Source organism: Macrotis lagotis, chromosome 8, assembly GCF_037893015.1.
Source record: "Macrotis lagotis isolate mMagLag1 chromosome 8, bilby.v1.9.chrom.fasta, whole genome shotgun sequence".
NCBI classification, from domain to species: Eukaryota; Metazoa; Chordata; class Mammalia; order Peramelemorphia; family Peramelidae; genus Macrotis; species Macrotis lagotis.
The window spans coordinates 141,514,551-141,540,112 of NC_133665.1; the positions used below are offsets into that span (position 1 = coordinate 141,514,551).

The 25,562-nt window shown below is 38.4% G+C and overlaps 1 protein-coding gene across 4 annotated transcripts in view; it reads right to left on the minus strand.

Annotated features, from left to right (window-relative positions):
* Window positions 1–25,562, minus strand: part of ATG7 (autophagy related 7) — a 241,679-nt gene that overhangs the window by 186,636 nt on the left and 29,481 nt on the right. For all 4 annotated transcript variants that reach the window (XM_074198552.1, XM_074198553.1, XM_074198549.1 and 1 more), the window contains exons 7-13: window positions 23,560–23,709; window positions 14,484–14,572; window positions 12,821–12,942; window positions 6,205–6,295; window positions 5,935–6,079; window positions 3,718–3,876; window positions 683–877 (exon numbers count right to left, since the gene is read on the minus strand). In XM_074198552.1, the coding sequence (XP_074054653.1) occupies window positions 683–877; window positions 3,718–3,876; window positions 5,935–6,079; window positions 6,205–6,295; window positions 12,821–12,942; window positions 14,484–14,572; window positions 23,560–23,709 (951 nt within the window). The remainder of the gene's footprint in view (window positions 1–682; window positions 878–3,717; window positions 3,877–5,934; window positions 6,080–6,204; window positions 6,296–12,820; window positions 12,943–14,483; window positions 14,573–23,559; window positions 23,710–25,562) is intronic.

Here is a 25,562-nt window from a genome sequence, read left to right on the forward strand (position 1 = left end):
AGTAATCCACTATTCAGTCACCACTTTCTTCTCCTCAAACTTTTTTATCAAGAACCTATATGCCAGATGGGCAATGCAGAGATGGAAATGGACCCTGTTTTGTGAAATCTTATCATCTAAAACAAGATACAAAAAAAAGTGATATGGTGGGAGTTAAATGACACAAATAAAGTCTATCCTTTTATGAACTCTAACTAGGACTCTTCTCCCTTCCCCCAGGCTACTGATAGGTCTTTGATTCTGCTCCTTCTAAGATGCCCTTGGAATCTTATGGATAACACTGCTGCAAAGAAACTAGGGGGAAGTGGGGAGATGTTTTTCTTGTGTTCTAGTTGGAAAATAAAATGAGTTTTCACATGGAAACTGTTATAAGTGGTAGCTGTTTCTACATGACTAAGAATTCAGCTAGATTATGGTTAAATAGACTTTGTAAGTTATTCTGGGAACTCAATTACCATTTATAACATAGTTTTTATGAGAAAATGTGTTCTGAATTTTAAACAACTGATTTACGATCTTCTGGAAGACAATCTGTTTGCAAGTATACAAATTAAACAAGTAGAATATTTTTAACCTTTTTCTTTTTTTTTTTTTTTAAAGAAAAGAGGCCAGGATAACAAATGGAGTGGGGGGCCGGGGGTAAAGAGAAGGGCACTCTGTCATCACTCCACACATACTATACCTTCCTCTTGCTGGCTGCAATAACAGCAGGAAGCCATCGGCTTTCCCTGGTGTCCATCAATAGGAAAATCACATCATGGTCCTCAATGAGTCTCTCAAGCTGTTCCACATCTTTCTGAGCTTGTTCCATGGTGACATTGGAAAAGTTCACAGGGTGACCAGGCATGGGGATACTCATGTTAAATCCTGCAGCATTCTAAGGGAACACCCAAAAACACCTTCCATCAAAAGCAAATAAAAGTAGACTTGTAGCAGCTAATATGCATATAAGGGATAAAAATGCTTCTGTGTGGCTGCTTTGTTCCCCTAATTTTCACTAGGTCAGGAAGAGGGACAAGAAAGTTCCTAAGGATACATACTCTCCTTGTTGAATTTTTTTATGGAGAAAAGATCCATTCCCTATCTAGGTTTGGGATTTTGCCAGCGTCTTGGCAAAACAGTGACATATATGAAGGTTGTCTTCAGCACTTCATCATTCCTCCTGTACTACCTTGTCTTTATTATACAGTTCAAATATTCAGTCATTAAGAAAAACAGGTCTAGAAATGGTTTTGGAACCTGATTAAAATGCCAGATCAAAGCCACTTCCTAAATGATGCATGAGACTATTTCTATCTCATAGGGTCAAAGATAATGGTACAAGACCAAAAGTAAGTGATGCAAAATGTCACAGATAATAAATTCTACATGAATTCAGAAGTGAGAGAAAGGTCATTTCTGACAGAATTCCTGACAGGGATTCTGAAGTGAGGGAAAGGTCATTTCCGATAAGTGGTCAACATGGCAAAGGAAGTAGATGAGTTGAGCCTTGAAGGCTAGGAAGGATTTATGAAGGTTGGAGGTCAGAAGTTAAAGTACTTTAGACTAGGCTCTTTCTTCCAAAAGGAGGAAGAGGCACATGGAGACAGAAACAGCCAGAGGGACAAATCCACTAAACTGAAGGAAAAATAACAAACCTTGTGTGTTTTTTTAATCTTGCTTATGTCTAACCACCATATTCCAAAGTTACTGAAGTTGCCTCACCCAAGAAAGAACATGTATAAAGGACATTGGTGTCCTCTCTTCCACCCGATTATGACAACCCAAGCGCCAGTGTTTGGGACCATCCATTGTCTTGGCAGAGCTGCCTAACTCTGAGATGGACCCCACATACACATGTTCTGGATAGGGAGGAAGGAGGCCCTGGAGGTGAGGTCACAGATAGGCAGATCTTCTTGCATCCTTTGTTATGAGCTCAATAAATTGGAGTGAAATAAGCTCCTTGAGAGGGTGAATTCTCTTTATTCTTTAAATTCACAAAATGGATTTGGTACAGGGCAGCAGAAGTTGGAGGGAATTCCAGGAAAGAACCATAGGGCATTGCATCAGTTGGAGTATGGCTGAACTAAATGGATGCAATAGAATACTATTGTCCCATAAGAAATCATAGGCAGGTGGATTTCAGAAAATCCTGGAAAGACTTACATGAACTGATGTTGAGTGAAGTGAACAAAACCAGGAGAACACTGTTATCGCAACATCATGTGATGATGAAAGATAATAGACTTAGCTCTTCTCAGCAATACAATAATCAAAGTCAATTCCAAAAGATTTGTGATGGAAAATGTCATCCAATTCAGAAAAAGAACTACAGAGACTGAATACAGACTAAAGCTTATTATTTTTACTTTTTCTTTCTTGTGGTTTTCTCTTTTTGTTCTGATTCTTCTTTTATAACATGATTAATGTGGAAAAGTTTAACATGACTGTACATGCATAACTCTATCAGAGTACTTGTCTTGGGGAGGAAGAGAAAAATGTGGAACTCAAAATCTTACAAAAATTAAAGTTAAAAACTATTTTTACATGTAATTGTAAAATGAATAAAATGCTATTTTTAAACAAACCACAAAGCATTAGGGTTAACAGGGATAATCCAGCCCAAGGTCCTCATTTTACAGCTGAAGAAACTGAGGTGGAGATAGGAGCCTGTTCAAAATCACACAGCAGGACATTGATAGAATCCAGTCTAGAACCTTAACCTCCCCCTTCTTGGTCCACCCTGAACCGTAGAATTCAGTGTCTTTAAGTTCCATGAGGGTAAGGGTTATCTTGGCCTTCTATATTCTCATCAGAGTCTAACTTAGGGTTGGGCACAAGGTAGTTGCTCACAAATATGCATTAAATTAAATTAATTCTCTTCAAAATGAACAGAAACAAGAGCAGCATTTCCCAAGAAAAGTGCATATAAACTAAAGACTTTTGGCTCAAAGAATTTGGAATTGGAAGGTATCTTCCAGTTCATCTAGTCCAGGAAAGGCAGTGTTGCATAGTGGACAGAGCTATAGAATTAGAGTCAACAAGACCTGGGTTCAGATCTTATCTCAGATGCTTACTAGCTGTGTGACCTTGAGCAAGTCCATTTCCTCATTTATAAAAAAGGGAAAATAAAAGTACCTTCACCAGAAAGCTGTGAAGATGCAAGAGATAAAATGCGTAATGCACTCTGCAAATCTTAAAGAATGATGTATGTGGTTGCGTGTGGGTGCATGTCAGCTACTTCTGTTATTAAAGATAGGGAAACTGAAGGCCAGAGAGGGTGAACAAGGCATCTGCTCAGGAGCAAGAAGCAGAGCATGCATCTACCCCAGACTCCTCCAGCCTGATGCCACCTCCACCCTACTGTCCTGCTGAAAAGAGAGATCAGGGGCAGAAGGAACAAAAAGGAGAAAGGGGATACTAGTTCTCTTGCTTGGCTGACCCTGGCTTCCTAGGAAAGGCCTTAGGGATACGCAGGGGCCCTTAGGATGCCGTTTGACTCTGCAGACAGACCGTCACTGGAGACCTCTAGAAACCTGCAATCAACACTTAAATGAGCAATTCATGGAAGAGTATGAGCTGTCTTATCGTTCATGAGTGCTTTGTTAGCTGGGGATTTTAAGGGAATAATTCTATCCCAAAATAACACCTTAGTAAAGAACTGAAGTTAGCACAAATTCAAGCACAAATTTGGGAAGCAGGAAGAAGATCGCCCTTTCCAGAAAATTCTTGACTCACCACTCCTGGGAATATTTTCTGGAGCCTCTCTGCTGCAGCGAGGGCCTTTGGTTTCCCTCCTCCCAAGCAGTCTTCAAATTCATATAAGGGTTGTCTCACGGGATTCGAATAAGAGATCTTTGCATTGTCCACAAAGGTGATGTGCCTGACTCCCCAACCCTACAAGAAATAAGAGAGAAGAGTTTGTTTTGAATGAGACTGTTAAGAGTTGCTCTAGATTCACTAAAAAGACTAGGTTTATAGCCATAGTCATCTGGGGCCTTCAAAATAAGGAAGGTTCAGGGGGCGGCTAGGTGGCGCAGTGAATAGAGCACCGGCCCTGGAGTCAGGAGTACCTGGGTTCAAATCTGGTCTCAGTCACTTAATAATTACCTAGCTGTGTGGCCTTGGGCAAGCCACTTAACCCCATTGCCTTGAAAAAAACCTAAAAAAACCAAACAAACAAAATAAGGTTCAAAAACTGATAGGCAATGTCTTTTGGTTTGTTTGTTTCTGAAAATAATAGCATCATTAAGTCTCTAGTACTTGAATATCAGACACACTATGCTTGGTCTGACAGATGATCTCAGACCTCTGACAGATGTCTCTGACAGTAAGGTTAGAAATGTTCCCCCAATGCCCCTAACTTCCCTTAGTTATCCACTGGAGGACCATTCCTCAACAATCTATCTTGAACATAACTGTGTGGAACTTCAGTGGCTAGGGTCATCATTTCCATGCTTACCATTCACTGTATGAAATATTATTTTTCAATTCCCCCCCCCTAAAACTACCTCAGCTGACCTCAAATTTGGTGAATAAATCCATGGAAGAGTATGAGCTGTCCATATCATTCATGAGCTCATACCCTCCCATCACATGGTCTTCTCAGGCTTCACAGCACCAAAGAACCCTTGAGGTCACATGGTTCATTTCAATTCTATCACTTTAAAAAAGGGAAGAGACCCAGAGAAGTTAAATAACTTGCCTACAATTAGTTAATAGTAGTGCTAGAATCAAAGCCCAAATCTCCCAAGCTTCTCTCCAATCAAAGAGTCCACATCTTCCTTATACTGAGATGGTGGCAGAGTGGCCATGGGGCCAGCACAGACAGCAGAAAGATGAGGGGATGTGCCCACTCTGACCGCCCACTGGCTGGCTGGTTCACACACCCATCCATCAAATGATTTGGTCAAGTCTCTTCATGGCTCAGAGCCTTCTCACAGGTTTTCTGCTGCTGAGGGAGTTCTGATGTGTGCCAGTGAAGGAAGTCTCCTCCCCAGGAATGTTCTATGCTGATGAAAACACATGCCAAACTAACAGGTGGTTTATGTATACTGTTGGGTTTTGATTCCTGGAATAGCTTACTGGTCCTAAGACCTTGGATGAGCTACTGAAGCCCTCAACTTTAAGCCTCTTTCTGTACCTGTAGAAGGAAGGACCTGGGATGAAGGATCTCTCTAAGGCACCTTTCAACTCAGATCTATGAAAGCTCTTCCTCCAGAAATGGTCCTTCTGGCCATTTTCACTGCCTGTACTTGGTTCCTCTGAAGTGTATCTGTCTTCTTCCTGAGATCTAGTGACCCAGACCAAGCAGGCGCATCAAGGTCATCCAAAATAGTAGATGTTGGATTTCCAGGGCCTTTCTTGATACTTGGCCTCCAGACTCCTTCTTGGTTTGACTTAACAGCCTCTGGGATTAGAGTAAAGGCATGAGGACACTCAAAAATGGACAAGGTACTACAGGACCAAGGAGGACCTTGAAACAGGCTCTGACAAAAAGAATGATATCTGGAGGAAAATGGATAGCTCAAAGTTCATGAAGCTAAAAGTCTATTTGCAATGAAGTTCATCTGTCACTTCAGCTTTTCATTTGCATCAGAAAAGCATTTCCCTATGGAAGAGAATAGTGGTATGGATAATTCAAAAATAAATTATATTTGGTTCTAGATTATTTGTTTTTGAAGGAATATTGCATTCCTTAAACATATCCTAACTAGGCCAAGGGGAAAAGCAGGATAGGAATGTGCTGGTCCATGGGAAAAAAAGCAGATATACTTTAAAACTTGCCACTACTGAGCTATATATACAGGTCAGCACTTATAAATTTAAAGTTTCTGTAACATCACATGATTTGAATGATTCATCTGGAAGAGTGACAGTAGAAGCATAAATGAACCAAAACACAAATGAACCTCACAGGCTAACAGCAATTTCCATTGGCTACTCCACACCTACCATTAATGTCCTGGCTACATTGCAGCCCAGGGTACCAGCTCCAAGTAACAAACATTTAACGGACACAACTTTGTCCAACTCCAAAGTAGGCACCAACCGCCAGCACATCAATTTAAGATTCAGATCCACAGACGATTCAGCCAGCCTAGATAATGGAGAGGAACAGCTCAGGATCATTAGGGCATGTTTCCTAGAAGCATTCATGGTGAACACCAAGTCTGTGCCCAGAAAGCCCAAAGAGATGATAGCTTTTACAAAAATAAAACATACCTTTTGGGGTCCATACATTCACTGAGATTCACCATCCTTGGGCCCAGACCTCCTTTCTGGTTCTTTTCCCAACCAACAGCTTTTGGGCAATCTGCAAAATTAAATAAGACAACCAAGGGACCAATGAAAAGTAAAATGCTAATGTCACAAATTTCACTTTTCAAGAGCCCAAGAAATGATAGAACACACATTCTCTTCCCATCTAACTGAAATTTTTATATATTTCTGTAAAACTCCATTTACCCAAAGCCACACCAGGCTACCCCATCTGCTCAAGAGAGCTAAAGGAATGGGGATCAGCAGGAAGAAAGTGAAAGAAAGAAGAAAAATAATGGAAGAGACATCTTGGAAACTTTACCAGGTCTCTCAGGAGAGAAAGCCACCTGATGGTGACTTATCTGAGCTATTACCCTCTCTGGATAGTTCTTAGTTCTATGGAGTTGCAATTCTGCACTCTGGTCTATGCTACTGACTTTATCCTTCCTTCCTATAAAAGTATTTTTACTCATTCTGATATACAGTACCTTTGAATTTTTTTTTTAATGAGATGGCATCTCATACTGTAATTTCATTTAAAACTGGAAGTAACCTCAAAGGCCATCGAGACTAATCCCTTCAGATAAGGAAACTGAGCCTAGAGAGGTTAGATGATTTCCCCAAGGTCACATAGACAGTAAAATGTCAGAGCTGGGATTTAAGACCTGAGTTGGTGATAGACTATGGGTATGATATGATGACTTCAGACATAGCAATAATAATATTGCTGTGCCACAAAATTTCTCACCCATAACTGAGGACACCATTTGAAATCATGATTCTATCTAAGCATCTTGGGATAATATATGCTCCCTACTTTGGGAAGGTCTATAAATTTTCAGCAAAGAGGTGACTCAGTAAATGTTCAGTCACATTGGGGACTAAGCTGTAATTAGTTTTTTCCTGTCTTAGTTCTATTTCCAACACTGACTACTTAAAATGGAAATAATATATCTGGCTCTATTCCCAGAGACTATAAGAATTTAAAATACCATCTCTGGAAAATAATTGAGGCTTATCAATTCATATTATTGGACTTTTCCCAATATACATAATTATACAGGGCTTATGGTAAAGCATAAAAAACAAAGCAATCCTTCTCTGTTCCCTTCACCACAGACGCTTTTTCAAACCTGGGTATTTCAAACCTTTCCCAGTTTCAACTTTTTTTTTCATCTACTTGGATGCATATTTCATTGAAAGCAATTGAAACTATTTCTACAAATCCTTACTCTTTTCCCCTTCTGTTTATCTTACATTCCTGACTATCTCTTCTTTAATTCAGTCTCTAAAAAAGAAGTCTTCTCCAGCAGATTGATCTTACTATTATCCCTACTTACTTTCTCCTCTTCAGCATCTCCCTACCTGCATATTTCTTATCTGTTGTCTTCCCTATATTTAAAAAAAACCAAAACCTTCATCAGATCCTATCGTCCCTAGTATAGATCTTCTTGCATTTTTCTTCCTTTTTTCAGCTAACTATCCTGAGAAAGTTGCCTACTCACTGCTTATAAACAAGAAGTTATGATTCCAGAGGATTTTAAACAAAATATTGTCTACAAATGATGTTATGATTCCAAAGGATTTTAAATGAAACACCTTACCCACTTACTGACAGAGAGGGGATGGACCCAAGATGCAGAAAAAGACATCTTTTCAGATCATGCCAATGAGGGAATTCCTTTTTCTTGAACGAGGATATTTGTTATAAGAATTCTGTCTTTTTTTTCAAGAGTTGGGGGGAAGTTGAAAGGAAAGGAGAAATAGGAATAGGGTTTCACCTTGCTATTCATCCCAGAAAGAAAATCACAATTCAGAGTATCATTGAAGCATTTTTTCAATGCACAGAAGAGAAGAAAAGATAAGTCATAGGGAATCACAGAAAGGCAAGACAATATTGAAAGTCACATGTTATTTCTTATATATTTGAAAACAAAAGCATATGTGATAGAAATTTACAACTTCAAGTACAATTGTCTTTTTCTATTTTACTATATATATGGAAATTCTTATTTGCTTTTTAAGTTTAAAACAGAAATAAATTCAAAAACAAATTTTTTTAAAATTCTTTGCAATCTGGTTGCTAACCTTATCATTCAACTGAAACTGCTCTCTCCAAAGTTACTAAAGATCTCACCTGTCAAAGATAAAGTCCTCATCCTTCTTGATCTCTTTGCAGTCTAAGACACTGTGAATCACCCGGCTTTCCTTCTCAGGTGCCTGACCCTTCCTTTTCCATCTTCTGTGATGGATCTTCACCCCTGTTATAGCCACTGTCCATCCTGGTCCCTCTCCTTTCCTCCCTCTATATTATCTCACTATATGAACAAGTCAGCTCCCATAGGTTCAATTATCATCTCCATACAGATGATTCTCACATCTCTGTACTCAGCTCTAGTCTCTTCTAAATTTCAGTCTCCCATCACCAAGAGTCCACTGGACATCTTGAACTGGATGTCCTGGAGGCATCTCAAACTGAACAGATAAAAAGCAGAATTCATTATCTTTCTCCCCAAGTCACCTCTCTTCCAAACTTTTCTATTACTATCAAGAGAACTACCATCTTCCTACTTATCCAGATTCAAAATCTTGGTGTCATCACTGACTCTGCACTCTCACTTAATTCACATATCTAATCTGTTGCCAAATATTGTTTCTACCCTCACAATTTCAGTTACATTCCCCTTCTCTCCATTTATTCAGCCAATACCCAGTCCAGAACCTCATCACCTTTTACCTATGTGGTCTAATTGGCCTTGCTGCCTCAGGTCTCTCCCTTCTACCTTCCTTCAGTTCATTAAGTGCTTTTCCCAAAGCAAAAGTCTGACTGCATAATGATCAGGGGGCTCTGGGTTACCTTTAGAATCAAATATAAATTCTCTTCTTTGGCTCTGAAAGTTCTCCCTTTGGAACTTTCCTGACTTTGCAATCTCCTTAGATTCTCTTCCCTTCCACACATTCTAAATTCCCACTCCCTTGGCCTAGCTTCTGATCTTTGCATGCAACACTTCCACCAACACCTCTGTGGGACCCATACCTCCTAACTACCCTCCTTGGTTCCATAATGCAGAATCCCTGGCTTCTCCAGGACTCTGCTCAGTTAACTTCGGGAGGTCTTCTCCCATTGTCCCAGCACTAAAGCTGTCACCTCCAAGATTCCTTTCTACCACATAAGAGCATGTAAGCACCTATTTCTTCACATGTCGTCTCCTCCATCAGAACACAGGTTTCTGAAGGAGAGAGAATGAACATTTACAATGTCCTGTCTAGTCAGCCTTTAGAATAGAGTCTGGTAAATAGTAAATACTTAATCAATGCTTGCTAACTGAATGAAACCACTTTTAAACCCTAAAGAATCAGTTGAGGGGCAGCTAGATGGCATAGTTGAGCAATGGCTCTGGAGTCAGGAGGATCTGAGTTCATATCCAGCCTCAGACACTTACTTAATAATTACCTAAGTGACCTTGGGCAAGTCACTTAAGCCCATTGCCTTGTTAAAAAAAAAGAATCAGTTGAATATATAATAACCTACCAAATGTAAAAGTTATTCTAAGTCTTCAGAGGAAACAAAAAAATCCATTTCTTAATATCATGGTTTAACCATCGTTTAACACAAAACTCCCAGGAACAGGGCCCCAACATGGGTCTCTTCTCCCTGGGCACTGCCCTCACTTCCGACCTCTCTTCCTTCTTCCTCATCCTATCACTATAGGTTACGTTGTAGAGTTGGAAAAGATCCTCCTTCTCACTCAAAGTCCTTGTCATGTGGGTTACAGGATGCTAGCTGTAGAGTTGGAAGAGATCTTAGAGGTAATTCAGTCCAATCCCTTTGTTTTCAAGGGATAAAACTGAACGCCAGAGAAATTGAATCACTCAAGTGAAAAGTTGCAGGGCCAAGGTTTAGACCCAAATTCACTAGACTATATCTTACCTCCTCTAACTCCCACTGTCCAAAATCTAGAACTTGAAGGGGCCTCTAAGACATCCAGGCAGGTTAAAGACTTCTCCAAGGTAACTATGCCCCCAAATCAACAAAACATTGCATACCCTTTGATCCAGCAATGCTACTACTACTACTACTACTACTACTACTACTACTACTACTACTACTACTACTACTAGGTTTGCATCCCAAAGAGATTACAAGAAAGGGTAAAAAACCTACATACACAAAAACATTTACAGCAGCTCTTTATGTGGTGGCAAAGAATTGGAAATTGAGAGAATGACTAAACAAATTGTGGTAGGTATGTGAATGTGATGGAGTACTAATATTCAGTAAAAAAACACGAGGGACAAAACTTCAGAAAAGTCTGGGAAGACTTGTCTGAACCAATGCTGAGTGAAGTGAGCAGATTCAGAACATCGTGGACAATAACAAGAACACTGTGTGATGATCAACCATGATAAACTTGTGCCTCTCAGCAGTACAATAATCAAGGACAAATCTAAGGAACTTGTGATAGAAAACAACCATACATATCCAGAAAAGGAATTATGGAGTCTGAATGCAGATCAAAGCTTATTATTTTCAATTTTTAAAATGTTTTATGCTTTATGGTGCTTTTCCTTCTCATGTTTTTTCCTTTTTCTTCTGATTTTTCTTTCCAACATGATTAATATAGAAATAAGTTGAACACAGTTATAGATGTATAATCTACATTAGCTTGCTCTCTGTCAGGGGGGTTGGGAGAGGGAAGGAAGGGAAGGAAAAAAATGTGAACCTAAAAACCTTACAAAAATGATTGTAGAAAACTATCTTTGTTTTGGTTTGGTTTTTTTGCAACTGCAAAGCAATGGGGTTAAAGAACTTACCCAAGGTCACACAGCTAGGTAATTATTAAGTGTCTTGAAGCCAGATTTGAACTCAGGTCATCCTGACTTCAGGGCTGGTGCTCTATCCACTGTGCCACCTAGCTGCCCCTTTTGTTTTGTTTTGTTTTGTTTATTTTTTGTATTTGCAAAGCAATGGAGTTAAGTGGAAAACCATCTTTGAATGCAGTTTAAAAAATAAATTAATTACCTAAAACAAAAGACTTCCCCAAGGTTACAGAGAGGGCTAATGGAAGGGAGACTACCTTATTACTACAAAAATTATATAATACATAGAGTGTGCATGGTACAGAATCTTTCTGAGTTCTAAGCCAGAGGTGTCAAATAGACAGGGGACCACAAACCCATACATAAAGATCCCTAAAGGCTATATATTGACATTTTTTTTAGGTTTTTTTTTTTCAAGGCAGATGGGGTTAAGTGGCTTGCCCAAGGCCACACAGCTAGGTAATTATTAAGTGTCTGAGACCGGATTTGAACCCAGGTACTCCTGACTCCAGGGCCTGTGCTTTATCCACTGCGCCACCTAGCCGCCCCATATATTGACATTTTAAAAATGTATTATTGTCTATGTTTTATTGCATTTTTATTTCTTTTTTTTCGTTTTATTTCTTTTGTGACATTTTCAACTGGTCCTCCCTGGCCTTGTGTCTGGATGCTAGGCTGCAGTTTTCATAGGTAAGAGAATTCTCTCACCCAGGTATTCCCTATCCCAATGACATCTGAAGTCTGGCTCCTACATCTTATTTTTTTAAAGAAAAGACTTTGGAAAAATATCGTTGAAGAACCATATATGGTTCTAAAATGTAACCAAAATAATTCACTCCCAGAAGAAATCTAGTATGAGAAATACATGTCATGTTAGAAGATGCCAGAAGAGGGCACTGGCGCATCAAATACATCTGAGGAGGCCAGACAGGAGGAAACTGCCAAAGGCGCAACTCTAAAGGGAAACTGAGATAGCCCGGGAAGTGCTGGAGTCTACAGTGTCCCACCCATCTTCCTGTCAAAGTACTCTTACTGGGAGAATTTTATTCCCTACTGCCACCTAGCACTCCCACAAAATGTCCACCATGATCATCCCTGAGCCCCAGTGGAAGTCATCCCAGAATCATTCTGACACCCAGGCCCCCAAGCCCTAGACCCAGAATGCACTAGATAGATATAAAGGGAAGCAGGGTCATTCTCCCAATCGCTCTCTCTCTCTCTCTCTCTCTCTCTCTCTCTCTCTCTCTCTCTCTCTCTCTCTCCTGCCTGGGCGGTATATTATCAAGAGAGCGAGGGAGTTGGGTCTGGAGCCAGGAAGATCTGGGTTCGTATCCTGCCTCTGTTGCATGTCAGTTGTGGGAGGCTGACCTAGGCAGACCTTGTGTCTCTCAGGTCTCTGGGCAGTTCTCTAGAACCAGAAACTAGAGAACAGTGGCCTGCCCTAGTAGAGGGAAGGTGCTCCCCCTGGAGATTTCCTATATCACAGGAAATGGGCCCACACATCCTTCCAGGGAAACAAAGATTAAATAGGACCAGCGCATCATGCTCTAGTTTTCTTTAGAGAAGAGATCTTGCATGAACTATATAAAGCAACAAAAGCTTTGGGGTTCATTGTTTATTTTAAAACTTCTGACTGAATACAATTTTCTTCATTTCCTAAGAATGCTTTCTATTTGCTTTCTTCTGAAGATGACATTTCGGTCATCTTAACTATTACGAAAGAGGAAAAGGAAATGAAACCAGTACCAGCTTCTGTTACCTGAGGTACCAGGCAGTTCTGGGAGCTGGACTTCAAAGATGATGCTGTGGGTGATGTCCCTCTCCCCCTGCAAGGTCCTGTCCCGGAAGCAGAGGACTTCAACAGACTGGAAACGGTCACTCCTGTGGTGGTCCCCAACCCCCAGAGGAAAAAAATCAATCAGAGCCTCTAGAGGGTGAGCGGAAAATAAGTTAACAGACAGCTCACTCTAATATTATTGTCACTCAGATATCTTCCCTTGGAAACAGCCATAACCTTTAAATATTTAAAAAGTTAAATATTTTCATTTCTACTTGTTTCCAATGTTCCCAAGGAGAAGAAAAGTGAGTTGATACAACTCTAGTGCACATAGTTTTAAATAATATAATTCCATTATATGTAAGTTCACACCTCTATCTATATACTTACACATATCTATATAGAAGAATTTTTACAAGGCAGGGCTAAGAGTCAAGGGAAGATCCTCCATGGTCTTCTAATTGCTATTATATTACAAAAAGTACCTCTGTAAAAAAGATTCAAAAACCATTTTCCAGGGTGTTTTATGAAACTTATAAATATTTGATGACAATGAAATGCCATTTTGCCTTATCTGAAAGACATTAAGGTACTTGCTTTTCTTTAATAATCTGAAAGAAGAAAACAACTCACTTTTCTTCTTAAAGCCTGAGTTTGTCTGTAAATCTAGGATAATAATTGTTCCTACATCCTAGGGCTGTTGAGAAGATAAAATGAGTTACTTTTAAAGTACTTTGAAAATGTTAAAATGCTGGATAAATACTAGCCATAATTAAGAATAACAACAAATCAAAACTAAATACTGATAAGTGTGATAAGTGATAAGTGATAAGTGATAAGCTTGGGCCCAATAAGAGAAAGGATAATTTACTTCCCTTCCTTCTCCCTAGAAGTTGAAAAATATGTAGCTGGAATTCTGCCTATAATGTCAGAGTTGCCTAATGTCAGTGTGTTGGCTAGCCTAGTGAAAGTGCCTTTTTTATTCTTTGGTGTAAGGAATGATTCTCTGGGTGGGGAAAGGAGGAGAAATATATTGGGAAATGAAGGTAATATTAAAAACAAGTGAGAGCCAATGAAAAAATGAAAGAAAAACACCTGGTAGCAATAAAATTATAAAATTATAATATAATCTTAAATTTATCTTTTTTTTTTTTACTGTGGGGAAAGAGGGGAATAATAGAAAATTCCTTTTGGAAAATCACTTCTAATCTCTAGCAAGGCAACCTCAAAATTTCTGATCATGTGCCCTTCCTGACCCAAAAAGCCTGTCCAAGTAAAGGAAATGGAAACTACCAATGACTTCAGCCCACACCATTTATCTTTATCCTTTTGATGTAAAGATAAAGGCCCAAAAGGTTTGCCACCTCTACTGATCCTTTAATATTTTTAATCCAAATTTGAAAGACATTTGGCCAGTTGGGGTCATATTTAGGCCAGATAAAACTTTCAAAAGCAATTAAATTGCCAAGAACCTCTGGTTTATATGACAGAAATGAAAGATAAATTTGAAAAAACAGAAGTTGAACAAATTACTCTCAACCTCAAAATACACAGACACACAAACACACACACACACACACACACACACATACACACACACACACACACACACACACACACACACACACACACACAAAATCAATACCATTTGTACGCTGCCAGGACCAATAAATTCCTCAATGGCCATCCAGGATATTGTGCTAAATTACAAGGATCATATACTCCAATTGTAATCTGTGAACAGAAGAGAATATTGAATGAGTCAACTATCATTTCAGATATACAATACAGTAGATGCTAATGCCCCATTTCCTTGTTTAGACCATGCTGGGAAATAAGAAAAATAAGATACTTGGGAAAGGGCCAAGAAAATGAAGCCAGAATTAAATAAGCACCCATTTGGCAAGACAAGTTTCATGCATAGTTAAATTCACATTCAGGGAAATGAAATAAATGATACCCAGGTTTCAAAAAGAGAAGTCCAGGAAGGGCTCTTGAAATCAGTTTATAGCAAGGTCAAATCAAAAGAGAAAAGTCCACCAAATGTGCAAGTGGTCCCAAGTTAACTAACTCGTTTACCAATCTGCTTGGAACTTTTCTAGTAGACCTAGCCATAGAGGAATACAGTTCCTACTAAGGCATTTGTGCTCTTTAAAGGCTTATTTTGAGTACTAAGATGACTCGACCAAAGTGCTTCTCCATGTGAGCCATCATGGTATGAGGGTGATGATGGGTTCTAGAATGTTCTGCTACTAGAACAGAATCTCTGGTCAGAGATGAGGCCAGAGGAAGCTTGTGTGGTTGCTGTGTGAGGAGTAGGCAAGACAATAAGCCCAGATTGGCCAGAAATAACAGAACTTTAGGCCATTTAGACTATCTATTAGTGAAGCAATATGGTAGAGGGAAAAAACCACTGGATGGAGAGGCAGAGAACTTGGATTCAATCGATTGTCCAACCTTTGTACTTACATGAGGCAGGCAAGCCACTCAATTTAGCCTAAGCATTCTCATCTGTACAATGAAGGGACTGGACAAACCAGTCTTCAAGGTCCTTTCTAGCTCTAAATCTACTATCCTATAATGCTAAATTAATTTTCATATGATCCAGGAGGAGTTAGAAGGTGCAGTAGACAGATCACTGCTCTGGGGCCTGGAGTTAGAGAGACCTGACTTCAGATCTGACCTCAGATGTTTATAACTATGTGACATTGGGCAAGTCCATTGATCTTTGCCTCAATTTCTTTGACTATGATAGGAATAATAACAGTACCCACATGTCAAGGTTGTTGTCAAGATCAAATGAGCTAGCTATGGCGTGTTTAACACAGTACTGTGTATATAGTAAGCATTCAATTATATACTGAAAGGACAACATTAAGTATTTTATTAGATAAGTATTGTTCTTCCTTTAAAGCCATTAGTGCACCATCAAGTGGAATTTTTACTCTGTATTTAGGCAATTTTTTTTACTGTGGAGCATAATTCTATTTTGTGTTGCAAAGGGATAAGAAAATGTGATTCACTTTTACAAGCATGTTTTCAGGAAAGTGAAGTATACCAGTATTCAAGGTATGTTTTCCTTTTCCAAAAAGATCACATTAATAGGCTTCATTTAAACTACATTAGTTTTGTGTTTTTAAGTTTTCCCCAATCACAGATTTTGATTCTTAGTTTTAGATAGAGAACTGCTTTTAGATAGATAGTTGGCTGGGTGCTGTGCTTCATTCTCAAAATAGACATCACTATGAGTCAAAGTACAGTGTGGCTGACTGTGGCTGATCAAATCAATTGGAGTTTAGAAGGTTCTACTCCAGGTCAGGCACAAATAGTCAATCTGAATATTTGTAGTGGAGATGTCTCTGAATTTGTATACCTCACATTTCTTTTGAACTACTAAAATCTTGCTTTGCTCATAGAACACAGAATTTTCTTTGCATGTCATTCTGGGCTATCCTTTAGTAGTATCTCCCATGTCTCACAATCGATTCCAAAGGTCTCAAGAGAGACCTTGAAATTGTTCTTGTATCACTTCTTCTGACCACCATGTGAACGCCTGCCTTGTGTGAACTCTTGTAAAATAGTTACTATATGTAAGAAACAAGAACTTCACAGGGTTTACCAGCAAGGAAGTTCATTGGCTGAAAGAAAGCAAAGTTGAACTCCATCAAAAGTAAAATGTAAGCAAAGCTTAAAGCAATGTAGAATTCTTGACTCAGTAAGAAGGCAGATGGAATTCAGTTTTATGAATATAGTTACAATACAAAGTGCTTTTATGATGCCCTGAAGAGTATCTATGGGTCAAATGATGAAGCCACATTGATTAGTAATAAGGAAATGATTCTGAAGAGATGGGTTGACTACTTCCATAAATTCTCAACAGACCATAGTTAATCAATGTGGAATTGATCATATACTTCAAGTAGGAATCAATCCCTCTCTAGCCAAATTTCCAACTGAAGAAAAGGTTTTGAATACCTTCAGGCTTCTCTCAAATAGCCTGTTGCTAATTCTATTCCACAGCCTACTTGATGTTTGTCCTTCCTTTTTTTTTTGTTTTTGTTTGTTTGCTTGCTTGTTTTTTGCAAGGCACTGGAATTAAGTGACTTGCCCAAGGTCACAAAGCTAGGCTGAGGCTGGATTTGAACTCAGGTCCTCCTAACTTCAGGGTCAGTGCTCTATCCACTGAGTCTAGCTGCCCCTTGTCCTTTGTTCTTGATGAAGAACATGACACAGGGGAAGTGAAGCCATGACATGAACTGGATTTGAGTGAGGGGGCACTGTACTTTGCTAAGTCACTAGGCTCACTTTCTCTTTGAAAGCCACCTTGGTCCAGTGACCAGACAGAAATCAGGCTATCTGGAGTTGGCCCTGGATATGAGGCAATCAGGGTTAAGAGACTTGCCCTAGGGCACACGGCTATTATGAGTCAAGCGTCTAAGGCTGGAATCAAGCTCCTGTCCTCGTGTTCTATCCACTACACCACCTAGCTGTCCATAGCCCATTTATAACATTAAGGAAAGATCCATTTATTCCTATACACTCATGTTTTATTTTGTTAACAAGAATGGGTGTTGTGTATTATCAAAAGTTTTTTCTGCACCTACTGATATAATCATATGTTTGTTGTTCTTGGTGTAAATATGGCTGATTAAGTCTATAGATTTTCTAATATTAAACCAGCCCTGCTCTCCTGCTATTCAAAATACCTAGCATTATATGACACTTTAAAGTTTTCAAATTGTTTTACAAATATTTTTAATCCTCACAACCTTGATAAATTGTTATTGTTTTATAATAAAATAAAATATTATTATTAAAGGGAGACTGATATTGTTATCAGTCCCTCTTAAAAACTAAGCCTGAAAGAGGTCAAGGGACTTCTCCAGGCTCACAAAAATAGTGTGATTTCATCATGGTATATAGTATCTTTGTGATATTGCTAAATTGTATTTAAAATATTAGTACTGGAATCCATTTGGGATATTGGTCTATAGTTTTCCTTCACTGTTTTGATTCTACCTGGTTTAAATAGCAAGGCTACATTTGTATCACAGAAGTAATTTGGCAGGATCCCTTATTTTCTGATTGTTCTCTAACAACTTCTGTAGTATAGAAATTATCCCCCTTTTTTAAATAGAATTTGATTGTAAATTCATCTGATCCTTGGATTTTTTCCTTTGGCAACTCATTTATGGCTTGTTCAATGCCTTTTTCTGAAATTATGCTAAGTCCTCTATTTTGTTCAATTAACCTGAGCATTTTATTTTTGTAATTATCAATTTAGATTGTCTGTTTTATTGGTTTATAAAGGTAAAAATAGTCCCGAATAATTTAGTTCTTCTCCACTGGCTGTGAATTTACCTTTTTATTGACATTGATAATGTTTTTCTTTCTTTTTAAAAATCAAATTAGTTAACAGTTTGTCTATTGTTTATTCTTTCAAAAGACAGATCCTATATTTTTGTTTTCAAATTTGTCCTCTTTCTTTGATATTTATATTCTGGTGTTTAATTGGGAATTTTAATTTCTTGGTTTTTTAGTTTTTTGTTTTCCTTACATGCTAAATTTGTTGATCTGCTCTCTCTTACTGATGAAAGTATTCAGAGATATAACTTTTCTCCTTAAGGTCTGCTTTGGATGACTCTCAAAAATAGTGGTATGTTTTTCATTGTTTTCATAATCTTGAATGAAATTATAGCTTGCTTCTGTGATATTTTCCTTTGATCCATCCATTCTTTAAATTATTTAATTTTAAATTAATTTTAATCTTTTCTTTAGTGAACTTTAATTCATTAGTGAAGATAATTTTTACTGAATTATGGTTTGCAAAAGATGTGCTTCATATGCTTTCCTGCATTTGTTGGTGAGGTTTTTATGGCCAAAATAATCAGTTTTTGTAAAGGTGCCACGTCCAGTTGAGAAATCCATATACATTACACACACACGTGTGTGTGTGTGATGTATATGTGTATATATGCACATACATATAGATCTATAATACATACTATGCCCCTCTTTTCCTTCTCTTACTTTTTCCACCTTCTCCTCTCTCCATTCCCATCAAAGATTCTTATCTATTCTTTTCTTTTAAGGTCTTCTTCAAGCTCCACCCTCTTAAGAGTTTATTTGGCTTGCTCAGGATTAATTCCTCCCTTAGCCTATTCTCAGTCTTAGGGCAGCCAAGTGGCACAGTAGATAGAGCACCAGTCCTGGTGTCAAGAGGACAGGAGTTTGAATCTAGCCTCAGACATTTGTCACTTCACACTGAGTGCCTTGCATCCAGGGCCATCTCTAGTCCTCCTGATTCAGATCTGGCCACTGGACCCAAATGGCCCTGAAGGAAAAACTGAGGCCAGCGATTTAGCACAACCCCCCCTCACTTAAATCAAATTCATGTGTTTGTCATAGCAACACCTCTGTCGTGTCTTCTTCTAGAACTAAAGAACAAACATCATCATCCTCATTCTCAGTATTATTCTTCCCCTCCCTTCTCTCTATCCCTTCAGTTTCAGTTTCCCTTGAATAAAAAATACAGTTCTGTACTTGTGGGGGTATTCTTCCAGTTTTTGATCAGTTCAAGTGATGCGCTTTAGATGCTGCCTTCTCTCCCCCATTCCTTCCTCTTTGTTTATATGGTCTTCTCTTTGTGTACTCCAAATCTATATAGGTTACAGTGGGGCACTCAGCCATATATACTACTCAACCATCTAGGTTTCACCCATGTTGTTGTTTATTACTGTTGTAATTTTCTGTGTCTGGGATACCCAAGTTTTTAAATCCATTCTGAGAAATTTGGTTTGGTTCCTGCCACTTTTATTTCTCCCTAGACTAAGAAACAGAAATCAACTCACAATTACAATGATGATTGTTTTTAAAATGATTCTCTACAACCTTTCTGAGGTAGAGGGCTTTCTTCTTCTCAGGCATTATCTCCACTTTAATATTTGTCTAAAACAAAATTCTTGTCCTCCTTCCTTCTTCTTGTGCTGTCCTGATAGAATGTTTTTAGGCTAATCTCTTTGCATTCAATTATATATGTATATATAGAATTACTCCTAGGGAGGGGGAATTGCCACCCTAAAATTAATAGCTGTCCCTCTTTCTAAGTACTACAAGACCCAACATTATACAGAATCTCCTTTTCCATTCAGCTCTTAACTCTCACACCTCTGCTCCCCCTTCTCATCCTGGAAGATCCCTTTGCCCCAAAATCTTCTCACCTTCTCTATTTTCTTCCTCCTCCTTCTATACTCTTCTATATGGTCTTCCCCCAGTAAAACAAGCTTCTTGAAGACTATTGAAGACTATTCCTCTTTCCTTATATTCCTATTCCTATTCCTAGGGCTTGGTACCTATTCTTGGACTTTGAAATACATGTTTGACCTTGAATGCAGTTTGCAAAGATCTTCCTATCAACATGAACTGAAATTTAGGTGGATAAATAATTTGCCTAAGAAGCTTTGTAGGAGCAGAGAGAGGAGATTGCCTTCTAACTCCAAAGTAACTCCACTGTGGCTGATGAGTAGGCAGTAACTCTGGAAGGCAGCCAGGAGATGGGGCACTGGGGAAATGATCAGACTAAGCTACAATAGAGGGATTCCCATCAGTCATTCTTCTGAACAGAGGTTGCTGGAATCAACCCATTGCCAAAACACATTTTTCTCTGTTCCCCTCCCCTCCCCTCCCAATAGGCTTTGGGTTGCAACTGTGTGACTTCTTTTCCCTTTCAAGTATGCCTTAGTAATACATCTTTGCTTGGCGACATGGTTAAATGTTTGAGGTGGTCTGGGATATCTGAGAGTGGGAGGTCAGAGGAAAGTGCATGCCTTATACTTTGCTTGTATACTCCTTGTCATTTATTGCTGTGTTCCTCGGTGACCCTTACCTCTCCAAGCCCTTAAAAGAAGGGATAGACATGCATCTCCTTGGTCCCTATCACTATTGAATAAACACTGCTAGTCTGGGGTTTCCTCAGAAACCCTTTGACTGTAGATCCTAGACAAGAAAGCACATGCCAGTGAAAACTATGTCAAGAGAAGAGCTCCAGGGTGTACCTGTGCCCATTGGAAGCCTTTGAAAGAATTACCTTGGATCATTTGCATTCTTTATTGTCAATTCTGAAATCCTAGCTCTCCAACTGACTTATAGAGAAATTCAGTGGGTCCTTTCCACACTTATTCACAGCATCAAAAATCTAGAATCAAAGAAACACTGAAATTCTTCTAGTCCAACCCACTCATTTTACAAATGAAAAATTACAGCTAAAGGGGCTAAGTGACTTACCCAAGGTCACCCAGGCTACTATCTAACACCTAGGCACAATCAATTTGCCCCCAGAAACCCCATTTCCTTGTTCCCATTTCCTCAAGTTGAATGTTGTCTACTCAAGAACCAGAGGGGAGTTACAGGAAAGAGAACTTATCTTGGAAGTGACCTGAGGGACCTGGAGCAAGTCAATCAACCTCTCTGTATCTCAGTTTCCTCACTAAAACATGGCAAAGTCTAGGACTTGAACTCAGGTGTCCCAACTCAAAACTCAGTCCTCTTCCTATTGTACCATGCAGCTTGCTTCTTCATTAATAAGTGACCCAAGAAAAATCACTTAACCTTCAGTGCCCTTGGGCAAGTCTCTAGGACTACAAACTGTAAAGAAGATACCAGTATGCACTAGTTGAGAATATTTAAGAAACTAATAAAAAAAATTGTCATTCAATTGTTTCTTAGTCACATTCAACTCTTCATGATTTCATTTGGAATTTTCTTGGCAGAGACACTATAATGGTTTTTGTTATTTCCTTCTCTACCTCATTTTAATGAGGAATTGAGGCAAACAGTGACTTGCCAGAGTCACACAGCTAATAAATGTCTGAGGTTAGATTTGAACTTAGCAGATAAGTCTTAATTCCACCTAGCTGCCCAGTAAAATCAAAGATCCATAGATTTCTTCTTCCCTCTTCAAAAAACTGAACAAAACAAAACAAACAAAAGTCTACCATGGCTATGAGAAATCAAGAAAAGACAAATTCATTCATTGTTAACTGAACTCAATGATCAATATAAGAACAGATGGCTGTAAAAACAAGAGATCAATTCTGATTTTTCTAAAATAGAAGGCTTTAAAAAAAGACATGAAATAGATCAGACTAAACATTAATTTGATCCTTTCTTTTCTTTTAGTTTTCTTATTTAACTGAAAGTATCACAATTATTCCACTTTCTTCCATAATTTCACAACTCTCATCAGGTTATTTTTTATTCTACAGTCTCCTTTTTAATCTAGAACTTGGTATGTTACAGATAATTTCCACTGTACCTTTACAGGGCCTATTGACCAGACTCAGTGGGTATTAATGTCTTTGGTTCTGGCTGATGGAGAGACTAAGGTTGGTGGATCACTCAAAGGTGGGAGGCCTGAGCTGCAGAAGGGCTAAAATTGATTGGGTTTTCTTACCAAGATGGTGAACCCCATGGAGTACAGGGTTACCAGGATGCACAAGGAAGATTAAATAGGCACAGGTAGAAAACTGAAGCAGGTTAAAGTTTCCATGCTAATCATTACCAGAGTAGGATCTGTGAGTAGCCATTGTACTTCTAGCATGGATAGGATAAGGAAATCAATCTCAAAATAACAACAATAATAATTAATAATATAATCATAAACATGTACATATATGGTTATACATATAAATCCACATATAAATGCTACATAATTATAGGCATATATGTAGCACTTAATTCATTAAAATATTTGACTGTGTGTTGCAAGCAAGGCCCCATGCTCAACTCTATGGAAACAAAAAGCCAAGGTTCTTGTTCTCCAAGAGCTAGCAATCTAACTGGAGAAATGACAGATACACAAATGAAACAAGGCATAACACGACCAGTTTAATTTAAATGACAGAGTCAAACATGATAGAGGGAGAACCCTTCTAGGAAATGGCTTCCATCTGATCACCAACAGGATCAATTTCCAGGTGAGATTTTAGATGTTCAATCACCCTTTTGTCCTGACTGGGGAGGGAGTCTTCTTTACAGGGTAGAGATGACTTCTGGCAAGGGAACTCAATGAAGACTTCATGGAATAGGGGGTTAGTTTAGGTCTTGAAGGATGGGCAAAAATAAGGAAGTGAGGCACCTTCTAGACAGAAAGGCATAAGAACGGCACCAAGGTGGGAAAGTGTAAGATGGATTTGTGGTTGATAAACAGCCCAGTTGAGAGGAAGCATTGACCTGGACAAATATTAAGAGTGAGAGAGCAATCAGGAAAGAAAGGTAAACATGCCCAGAGTGGAAGATCCAAGTGCCGAGCTAAGGAGCTGGAACACATTGGGCAGGAGAGTAACCCAGAGGAAGCAAGGTATACTGGAGAAGAAAGAAGAGGCAGGGAGAACAGTTAAATTAACACTGTGAAGGAAGAAATGACAAGACTTAGTGATTGATTTGGACAGGGGAAGAGGTCAAGAGAGAGAGGATTAAAAATAACTGAAGTTTCAAGCCCATGGGACTAGAAGAATGATATCACTATTCTCAGAAATAAGGAAGTCAGAAGGAAGAACAGTTTGAAAAAGGAAGGGGGCAAATGCAAGATATACAGAAATATTTTCAATAGTTTTTAAATTAATAAGTCTATATGAGCTCGCAATTTACATAGTTTATCATAATATAAAATCATGGAGTTCCTCCCCACCAAAGACCATAATTACACACAAAGTTTTTCTAACCTTTTTCCTTTGATCTTGGAAGAAATCATTGCAGTCTTTAAGCAAGGAGATCAGGACAGAATTGACATCATACTTAATTAAAAAGTAAGGCAATGCTGTGACTCCTTCTTCTTGGCAAAGATTGTCATATGCACATTCAAAGGCTTGAATCTGAAAACAGAAATAGGATTACTAAAGTCTATGGAGAGAATCATTATGGCTGATACAAATTAAGAATAAACTTAAAATCAACAACCAATTCCACCTCAAGGAGGATTTGAACTGCCACAACTGAAGAGTGGCAAAAATATATTTATCATTGCCCTAAAGATCAGGAAAATATGCCTAGGGATATCACATCCAGTATTCCATTCCTGATATGGACAAAGAAGGAAGTTTCTTTAAGGAGAACAGTGACCCCCCAAGGGAATTCATTGTTCCCTGATGTCAAGTTCAAAACATATAAAGGTCCTTTCATAAACCATCATGAATCTACCAGTCATGAATTTGACTTCTAGCTTTTGGAAGCTTTTTATATTTTCTGACTCCATGAATTTTGAAGGAAGTTTTCTATCTCTGTTAAACCCCTCTTATATAATCACAGAGATAACTATTTTAAGCTCAAATATGACAACGTCATGACTTCATTGGGTGAACAAGTCTATGTTCACATTGTTAATGTCCCTCCCAATTTTTCTACTACATTCAGGGAACTTTGTCTTTAAGGATCAAAGAGACCTGATTTTTTTTCATCTTCCTCCTAAAGAAGTCCCTTCGCTTGGATATTTTAAATGTCTTTGCTAGCTATCTCGTGTTTTCCTCAAAATTCTTAAAATTCAGACAGTATTTCAGAAGTGGAAGCACTCTCACTTGCTATAAGGGAAGGATATTTTCTGCTGATGATACCAAACATTCTGTTGGTCTTCAGCATGTTGGTGTGACAGTCTCCAAGAAACAAGTTAAATGTTGGTCAGTCAGCGGTACCTAATTGTTTTTATTTGTCCTAAGGATGGGTCAAATGTACTGGTGGGGGGGGGGGGGAGTAATAATATCAACAAATAACTAGGAAGAGAAACATGAAAAGATCTTCATGCATAAAAAAAAATTTAGAGCAGAAAGGGATGCCAGAAGTCATCTAGTCCTTTTACATCCTTTTACAGATGAGGAAGATTGGGTGATTTCTGCAGAAACTAGGCAATGTCTTTAGTCAAAACTGAATACAGACCTTCCTGATTTTATCCATTATACCTGCTATCTTCCTTACGGGTGTCAGGAAAATGTTTAAAAATAAAAAGATTCAAGCCTAAAGCAAAGAAAAAGTCAAATTAAAGCAGAATCAAAGAATAATAAAGTATGAAAAAAATCTAAATGGCAGCTAAATCTCCTTCTTGAGTCATAACTAATACCTTAGGGCCAAACATCCTAAAAAACCATAGTTTGAATGATTTTTCCTTAAAACCTTGTATTTGGTGGATGTAGTTCGTCTCAGCAGTTCAGAAATCAAGGACAACCCTGAGAGATTTGCTATAGATAACGCCATCCACATCCAGAGGGGAAAAAAACTCAGCATCTGAATGCATACTAAATTCACTTTTTAAGGTCTCCTTTCTTTCCCCTTAGTTCTAATTCCTCTTACACAAAATGACTAATATGTAAATATGCTTAAATGAACATGGACAACTTCTACTAGACTGCTCACTGCCATGGGGAGAAGGGAAGGAATGGAGGGTGGTAGAAAAAATGTGAAATTCATAAGTTTGCAAATGGATTAGTGTTGAAAAACTATCATAGCATGTAATTAAAAAAATAAAATAAAATTTCAATAAATAAAAAATAAAATAAAACTTTGTATTTGAGATTAAAGCATACTTATACATTTTTACTTTATCTTTCTTGAGGTCTCTCTTTTTTGGGGGGGAAACTTATATTTACTTTTACAGCACAACTATTGTGGTAGTGTTCTTCTTGACTATACATTTTTAGCCTATATCAAATAACTTGCTTTCTCAGTGAGAGGAGGTAGG